A 9,265-nucleotide genomic window follows, 5' to 3' on the forward strand; every position below is an offset into this window, starting at 1 on the left:
TTTTCGATGAGTAAGACTGACATTGGATTGTCATTTTTGAACTGTCAATCTGGTAAAGGGTTAATAAAGTTTCCTAGTTGACTACGGAATCCTAAAATTGACCGCGATATGATTTCTAAAGTAACAAATAAAAGACACGTGTGTTGATTTAAATATATACTTACAATAGTGACTAAGTAAGTTACATTATCACATATAAAATAGCTTAAGAAATAATATTTACAACTTATACCGGGTGTGGCCTGTAATATGAGCAAAAAATTTAACTGTAGGCTGTACTCCTCATACTGATCAACATTTGTTCAGCGACTTTTAAAAATAACTTGTAGTTTGATTTTTAATACACTTTAAAGGTTATTCAAAGACGCAATGTATTGCGAATTTTATTATATTTAAGCCTTGACAAGTCAAACACAAATATCACAATGATATGGCGTGACGATGGCGTCCATTGAAGATAATATTTATTTTGTATGAAAAATAGGGAGTCTAAATACTTCATAATTTTTAAAAGTTGTTGAATAAAAGTGTCACCGTTTGAGGAGTACAGTCTATGTTTTAATTATTTGCTCGTGTTACAGGCCACACCCGGTATAGTATTGGTTGTATCCATCACTAATTCATCAGACACTTTAAGATTTAAATCCAAATTATAAGTGATAAAACGAGGCCTAGACTAGCAACAACTTGCATGTAAGTTACATTGCCGACTACTAAAACTATAGCAAATTGCATTCAAAAGTTAGATCAAATACCGAAATGTAATGAAAATTGCATACAAGTTCTTACTAGTCTAAACCTCACTTTAAATATGGATATTTTAATATATTACCTATGGGTGTTGAGCTTTAAGCGGCTATTACATTTTATGAGCTCTACCGATGTCACCGAAAAAGCCGAGACACACTTATCCAACATACCCAACATAATGCAATGCATTATGACAATCTGAACCCTGTTTGTATGCTAAACCCTCTCAATTTGTATGCTAAACTCCCTGTACACAATGGGCCAGTCTGGGGGACGCATTTATGCGTTAGAGCAAATGATATTGCTATCTCATTCTACCGCATGGCTGCGTCTCTTGGACTGGCCGGCGGCGCTGGCCCATTGTGTACAGGGGCCTTTATAAACATACTTGTCACGCGTTGCATTGCGTGTGACAAGACCAGGAATATATGATCACGCGCCATGTTGCGAAATTTCACTGGAACGATTTTTTCATACTGAACTGAAGTGTCACCCATGAGAATAACAGCGTCCTCTTGACAACGATGATATATTCGGTCAGACTTCATGTTTCTTAGCATACAAATTTCAGGGTTCAGATTTCGCCTACGTGGGCTAAGTGTGTCCCTAGCTTATTTGCATGTCATTTTCAAAGTTTAAGGTCCAGTTGCATGAACCACATTTAACTGAGCGATTAACGTCAAACAACAGTAAAGTATGAAATTTCCCATGCCTTAAAATCATGCGAACGTTTTGACGGCCCTAAATAGTTATAGACCTCGCGTTGAAATGAGTCCTCGCCTGCGCGGTACTGGGACGGCGGCACCTTCCCCGCCACCCGCACGTCGTCCCTCCCCGTCGCCCCCGTACCGCACTCATTTCAGTCCTCGCCTGCGCGGTACGGGGGCGACGGGGAGGGACGACGTGCGGGTGGCGGGGAAGGTGCCGCCGTCCCAGTACCGCGCAGGCGAGGACTCATTTCAACGCGAGGTCTATAGACCAAGAAATGTCTGCAACGATTATGATAGCATACGCATGTCTTTTTAAAATAAGAATGTAACTTCTATTATTTGGGGGCGACATTTTGGCGACGGTTCCTTGAGACTCTTAAGCCTACGGTGGTTATGAGGCATCCATATTGACGTATTTCCATTCAGCCCCACGCCTGGCTCTTGCAGTAGTGCAGCACCAGTTTGCCGTCTGTGCCGAAACACTCATACAGGTTCTTCACTATCTGGTCCGGGGACGGAGCAAATGTCTGGTTCACGTACAGGAACTGAAAAAATAATATCACCGTTTTAGGTTTACAGCAGCTTGGAGATCACTGGTAAAGAGTGCCCATTTTAGGGAATCTGGGAGTGGTAATAATAAATGCGGATACTTAATTAATTATGTGTATTCACACACACAGAGGGCGCTAGAGAGAAAACTGGTGGGGGTCACATTGAGAGACCGTAAAACGAAAGAGTGGCTAAGACAGCAGAGCAAGGTCAACGGATGTTGTAAAACGCGTAGCAAATTTGAAGTGGGAATGGGCGGGTCATATAGCACGAAAGACCGATTCGTGGAGTAAAGACTACTAGTGGTAACCATGGGGGGAAGAGCGTCCTCAAAGTAGACCCAAGATGTGTTGGGACGACATCAAAAGGACTGCGGGGAAGAAGTGGCTCCAGATTGCACAAGACCGTGACGAATGCCGTAAAATGAAGGAGGCCTACACGAAGGGTAGAAAAAGGCTAAAGAAAAAGAGAGAGTGTATTTACACAAGCATGAGCGGGAAATGACTAAGGTACAGGTTATGCCTTCAAAACTGGTTGGGCCTCCCATAGGCGCGCGGAATGCTGACAATGCATACCCACAATCATTACATCCCTCTGCCATGCCACAACAGGCTAAGACAAGGAAGAGGTTTACAGATGGCAGAAATATTGCAACTCATACATAGTTAACATTGCAAGTTCAATAAAAGCTTGTAAAAGAAGATAATTAGTACTGGTACATACAAGCCTCTCATCTGGTTCCAGCTTCAAGTACTTCTTGACAAACTCCATGATCCAGCCGATGGGCTTCTCTGCGTCCACGGCCCACTTCTTCTTCTTCATGATCGGAGCGTTGCCTGTTGCCTTCAATAATATGTCAACTGGAAAGTTAAATATATTAATGATAATATTTGGGGGCAATCTTACACAGATCAACCTAGTCTCAAACTAAGCAAAACTTGTACTAGGCGACCATATAGGTACAGTCAAGGAATTTAAATTCCGACCCATTTCGTACTTTGTCACAGTGACAACCGTATGAGGTCTCTAGCGGCTTTCATATTGATTGTCACTGTGACAAAGTACGAAATGGGTCGGAATTTAAATTCCTTGACTGTACAAACTTATAATGGTAATAAATTCCTTGTGCTAGCAACATTCTGGAACATTTAGTTCCGATAAATCTTGTTAAGCTTTGAACCGTTATTTGAAGCCTAACATAAATAAATAATTTGAGAGTAGCGAACTTGATTTCCTGTCACAGATCGGTCAAACCACGAATACTCCCCACTCCATCCCTACCTTGTGACGTCAGGTCCTGTGCACCAGGTGGGGCAACGAGGCAGGTAGCGCTCGGGGCCCTCGTCATTGGCGTCTTGTTTGCCGTAGCAATCGGTCGTTTATTAAAAACTTTAACTTTGTAAAACGGTGTTACCGTTCGGTTTTTAAATTAAATTATTTTAAAAAATGGACCACGATACAGGTGAGTCCTCTGATTCAGATTCAACCAGTAGTTCTTCCACGGATACTGCCCCTATGGAAAATACCCCGAGGCCACCTGCGGAGGCACAGGAACCCGGACCTTCGCAAGTGGGAAGCAAAAGGAAGGCTGCGAAGCACACAAAGCGACGCAAGAATAAACGCCGTCGCATGGAATCCACAATAAGGTATTTAAGTGAACAAGTAAGTGGAATATCACATTTCATCGCGAATAACGCTGCCTTTCAGCCTACCTTCCGCCCCCGCCCCCGGCTCGTGCTGAGCAGCCTGCACCCGGGTGCTCATTTCAATTACCGCTTGGTACGGTTTTGAAAGAACCGACTATACCCAAATCGAGGCCAGACTTAGTCAGCTTGATTAATAACATCCAACGATTCAATTCAGAGGACTGGGATAGTGTGCGCTATGCAGACGTACAAAAACAATACTGTTCTTCGCCAGGTTTCACGTATCTAGAGACGAACGATGAGCTCAAGCCATTTGATAAGTTTAACTCTCTAGCACTTATTGAACGTGGATTTGCTACTATCACTCAGGCCCTTATTAAACAAAATGAGGCGGCTCAGACCGGTTTTAAAGATTTGGTTGCTTGGTCAAATTCAGTTGCCCAAATCACCCCGAAATTACTGGAGGAAAAATTAAATGAAATTTTTGTGCAGGGTAGCTTTCAAAAAATTAGTAATGACGCTTTGCAAATAGCTTGTGGCCATAGGGCCGAATTAATACAGCAAAGGCGCGATAATATGTTACGATCAGTCAAGGACAATTTTCTGAAAGCTAGCTTGAAGAAAATTCCACCCACTTGTGAGAATTTATTTAATGAAGAACTGTTTGCCAATGCAATTGAAAAGGCCGGTGGATCCTCTAAAATATTTTGGCCGCCCAGGGCGCCCTCTAGTCACAAAGCTGCTGCGCAAGCTCAGCCACAACAGCAAACTCAGGCCATGCCTAGTTATGCTAACACCTATCCAAACAAAGCACCTCCTTTGTTTAATACTAATTACACATACCCTGATTACACAAATCGGATGCCATTGCCCAACCCGTTTGTGAATTATCAGTCGCAACCTCGCGACTACCCTCGCTTTAACCAAAAATATAATCAACAGACAAAGCCGCCTCGACAAAGGGCTAATAAAGGTTTTCAAAGCAACGACACTTTTGCCAATAGCTACCGCGGAGGTAGGTTCTCGGGCCCATCCTCAACACGAGGGCAAGGTAGGCGGAAGTTGTGACTTGAGCGATTTTCGGGCTGGCCGTTTAATAGATTTTGTGCAACATTGGAAGGATTTACAGGCTCCAACATCCTTAATTCAGATTATTCAAAACTTTCGAATCCCTTTTATAGCCAAACCCCCTTTGATGGTACCAAATGTAGTAAATCATCCATTGATGACTCCCAAAAGTTGCGAAATGGATCGCATTATAAATCAAATGTTGCAAATGAGCGTGTTGGAACCTGTAGATCCCAGCCCCAGCTTCGTATCCCCAATGTTCATAATACCGAAAAGCGACGGGTCGGCCCGCCCGATCTTCAATTTAAAAAGTCTAAACGAGTACGTTTTAGTGAAACCTTTTCGCTTAATGAACATGCACAGAATACCCACATTCTTGCAACCAAACGACTGGCTAATAAAAATCGATTTATCAAATGCATATTTCCATCTTCCAATTGCCAAAGCACATCGATGTTTCCTCCGATTAGTTTACGACAATCAATTAATGCAAATGACCTGTTTACCTTTCGGCATAGCCTGTGCCCCAAAAGTCTTTGCATCCCTGACAAATTGGGTGGCTCAGTTACTCAGAGAAAAGGGATTTCGAATAGTTGTTTACTTGGACGACTTCTTAATGGCCAATCAGGACCCCCAAATTTTAGCCAAGCAGGCTTTAGAAGCTACCCGCCTATTAGAATACCTAGGCTGGCAAGTCAACTATGCCAAATCGGTATTGACCCCCCAAAAGAGCCTCCAGTACTTGGGCGTGATTTGGGACCCACACAGAAACGAAAAGTCTCTGCCGCTTCAAAAAATGCAAAGCTTTCGACAAAAAGCACAAAACTTGCTAAATCGAAGAACGGGCAATGCAAACGAAATTCAGAGTCTAGTAGGGATGGTAAATTTTGCCAGCTTTATGGTACCCAGGGGTCGTCTGAATCACAGAGCGCTATTAAGTCATTGCCAAAATCTGTTGCTCAAAAATCCACGCCACCTTTATTCGATACCAACACATGCGTTAAACGAGTTAAAGTGGTGGTGCACAAATCTAGCGATGACTTCCCCAATTCATTACCCAACCAACTATCTAGTGACGGACGCATCGGGGCAAGCGTGGGGGGCCCAGCTAGACAATCTCAAGCTGTGGGGCCTCTGGACTCCAGAGGAAGCAAAACTTCACTCCAATCAGCGCGAGATGTTGGCAATCTACCACGCCCTAAAAGGTCACTGTCGGCACCTAGTCGGTGCCTCTCTGTTAATTCAATCGGACAACAGAACGGTAGTTGCCTATTTAAGAAACGAAGGGGGCACAAGGTCACCCCGCCTGATGGAGATCTCCCATCAAATATTCAGAGTCCTAGACCGGTTCAAGATTCACATAGAAATACATTATTTGCCAGGCCGGTACAACGGCGAAGCCGATCACCTGTCTCGCCTTACGAGGCCTCCCGAGTGGCACCTGTCCCCCAAAATAATGAATCAAATTTTTCCAAGTTCGGCCGTCCATCAATAGACCTATTTGCGTCGTCAGTAGCCCATGTTCTCCCAATATACGGCACGCTGGACCTGACGGACAGACAGGCCAGCCTTTACGATGCCTTCAGCCAAACGTGGGATTACCCCCTAGCGTGGGTATTTCCACCCCCCTTTCTGATACCCCGCGTGCTGCAACACCTCAACACTGCGAGAGGGATATATTTGATCGTAGCCCCACGTTGGTTGAAAGTGTTCTGGAGACCGGACCTCAAGAACAGGGCTCTGGGTCCCCCGTTCACAATTTACAACCTAGACCAAGTTTTGGTGGACGCGACCACCGGCCTTCCTCCTCCCATGACACAGGACATGACTCTGGAGGTCTGGAGATGTGGGGGTGGTCAGCCAGCTTAAATGGATGGTCACAAGATCATATAAATTTTTTACAAAAAAGTTGGCGGGATTCTTCCATTAAAACTTACAAAAATGCGTGGCAAAAATGGTGCGTTTGGGCTAATCAAAATTCCGTTAGTATGTCGAAACCACAGGGGGCTGATTTGGCTAAATTCTTAATTGACCTTCACCTTAAGCAAGGTCTGGCTTATAATACTATATTAGTATACAAATCTGCAGTTTCAACTCTATGTGATCCAAGCTTAAATATCCCCCTTAGCTCACATATATTGGTACGTCAAGCATTAAAATCTATACGAAATTCGAGTATAAAAAATAAAAAAGCTCCTATATGGGATACAGACATCCTTGTAAATTGGTTAAAGAGTAATAATTGCAATGAGAATAGTTTATACGAATGTTCTGCTCGCGCTGCTATTTTATTATTATTATGCTCTGGTCGTCGTGTGCATGACTTGACATTATTGACTGTAGGTGATAATAGCTGTATTGAGGCCGATAGTTCTATAATTTTCTGGCCCAAATATGGATCTAAAACTGACACAGTACTAAATCGTCAATCTGGATGGCAAATCTTTCAAAATAAAGATAGCAAAGTCTTAGATCCATTATTTTGGGTGAAAAGAGTCATTTTGCTATCGCAACCTAGACGTATAGCTTGCGGTGTTGATAATTTATTTTTGACAACATGTGGACAGCCAAAGGCTGCCTCACGTACAAATATATCTGGATGGATACGAAAGATTCTACTGCAGGCCGGCATTAAAGCTAGTGCTGGCAGCGTCCGGCCTGCGGTAGCATCTAAAAGCTGGGTTGAGAATATCCCACTAGATGAGATTCTGGCCAGAGGAAATTGGAGGTCAGAAAATACATTTCTAAAATACTATTGTCGTCCAGTTCAACCTGCTAATTTGCCGTCACAATCATGTGCTAATTTGTTTATACCAATAGGTGAATAATGAATATAATTAATGACTATACGATCAATAGCTTTATTTACAAAATATACACCTAAATGTAAGTAGATATTAAACTGTGTATCTTGATGATAAATGTACTTAAATTTAACTTGCCCATTGGTGAACTGTTGTGTACTTATAATCTAATTTCTAAAAGTAGGTAATTATTATGATATTTACACGTTACCTAATTTAATGTGATTCTCTTATGTATCTTCTCTTAAATATCTAGATTATACTAGGCATAAGCAATGATTCTTATGTAAAGTGTGGTGCAATTTCATATAATTAGCCATAATTTTGATTCATATACTTATGTGAAATTGTATGTAATTATTGCAAACGAATATGATTTGAATATAAAGATTGATATACATAATGTATTTTAGATTTCTATTCCCTATTTTCCTAATCACATTGGCGTCATACTGTGCACCAGGCGATACCAAACAGATCTCAAATTATTTATTTATGTTAGGCTTCAAATAACGGTTCAAAGCTTAATAGCAGCGTTTTACCTACCATTAAAACGCTTATTAAGCGATAACCTTATTTGAAGCCTAACATTTAAATTCTGCCTGGTACATTCTTATTTGAGAGCCAATGACGAGGGCCCCGAGCGCTACCTGCCTCGTTGCCCCACCTGGTGCACAGGACCTGACGTCACAAGGTAGGGATGGAGTGGGGAGTATTCGTGGTTTGACCGATCTGTGACAGGAAATCAAGTTCGCTACTCTCAAATTATTTATTTATGTTAGGCTTCAAATAAGGTTATCGCTTAATAAGCGTTTTAATGGTAGGTAAAACGCTGCTATTACTACCCCCCAATCCAACCCCCATGGCGCGGAACCCCATGGTTATGGAGATATCCATGGTTAAAGTTTGTATGGAATTACTATGAAATAAGGGATTACAGCAATATTTGAAGGGGGAGTGGGTTTACAAAACGGGGGTGAGGGGGGCGAGCTTCGCCTGAAGGTGTCGCAAGGAGAAAATTTTGGGTGCATCACGTACTCTGACCAATACAAGTTTGAAACGAGCACCATTGTGTAGGTCTAATAGAAACAAGACCTATACAACGTAAATTATAACTAAACTATGTTTATCAGTTGTAACACAGACAAAACATCCTCCAGACTGAGCATAGTCGCGCTACCCCCTCTGCCACGCATACGGTAATTTTACTTCATGTTCGAGTCGAAAGTGTCTTTGTGCGACGTCCGTGAACTCGTTCGTCTTTTGAACGGACCAATCACGGCACGGGACTTCGCTCACCTCGTCCCGCGCACCCCCGCATTTTTGGCATCATCGGTTGCATGAAATAATTGCTCTAAACTCCGTCTAGAGGATTCCTAGTCTATGAGTTGTGATAACCTCGACGTTCCATTGTGTCTTTGGTAAAAATAACAATTTTATCAAATCTTTTAAAATTAATTAGCCTGTTGAGCGTAATTAGCAAAGTTAGGTAAAATTACGGTAAAAATATTTACTTTTCACTTTATCAGATTTCCCGGCGTCGCCATTATCTTTATCTTCTATTTTCAAAGTTTCTGTTGCGCTAGATAAACTCGCCGTGTTATCCTCTGATTTTTCATCACTCATTGTTATAAATAACACTACAATTTTGAAAAATATATTGTATGCAATTAATACGAGTAATTTGTGTTGACTTCACAAAAATATCTATCGAGTCGAGTCGTCGATTTGACATTGA

General features: G+C 42.1%; 1 protein-coding gene across 2 annotated transcripts; it reads right to left on the bottom strand.

Moving 5' to 3' along the window:
• Positions 1-141: 141 nt before the first annotated feature.
• On the bottom strand, positions 142-9,235 carry LOC134667567 (autophagy protein 12-like). Of its 2 annotated transcripts, XM_063525000.1 has the most exons (5): positions 9,042-9,235; positions 2,733-2,869; positions 1,730-2,005; positions 617-1,507; positions 142-242 (listed from the first exon to the last, which is right to left on the bottom strand). In XM_063525000.1, the coding sequence occupies exons 1-3, from the start codon at positions 9,151-9,153 to the stop codon at positions 1,883-1,885; spliced, it is 372 nt and encodes a 123-aa protein (XP_063381070.1). In that variant the 5' UTR covers positions 9,154-9,235; the 3' UTR covers positions 142-242; positions 617-1,507; positions 1,730-1,882. The 2 variants fall into 2 exon arrangements, with proteins under 2 accessions (XP_063381070.1, XP_063381069.1); XM_063524999.1 differs by having other exon boundaries at positions 142-1,507.
• Between the last annotated feature and the right edge of the window lie 30 nt (positions 9,236-9,265).

The sequence above is a fragment of the Cydia fagiglandana genome, chromosome 9, assembly GCF_963556715.1.
Source record: "Cydia fagiglandana chromosome 9, ilCydFagi1.1, whole genome shotgun sequence".
In the NCBI taxonomy this organism is placed as follows: domain Eukaryota; kingdom Metazoa; phylum Arthropoda; class Insecta; order Lepidoptera; family Tortricidae; genus Cydia; species Cydia fagiglandana.

What these genes read in the sequence shown, in the direction of transcription:
- LOC134667567 (XM_063525000.1), bottom strand. Translation starts at nt 9,153, where the DNA reads ATGAGTGATGAAAAATCAGAGGATAACACGGCGAGTTTATCTAGCGCA. An exon ending in GAAATCTGATAAAGTGAAAA is followed by an intron (nt 2,870 to 9,041) that starts GTAAATATTTTT and finishes TTAACTTTCCAG; the next exon opens with TTGACATATTATTGAAGGCA. An exon ending in TGGAACCAGATGAGAGGCTT is followed by an intron (nt 2,006 to 2,732) that starts GTATGTACCAGT and finishes TTATTTTTTCAG; the next exon opens with TTCCTGTACGTGAACCAGAC.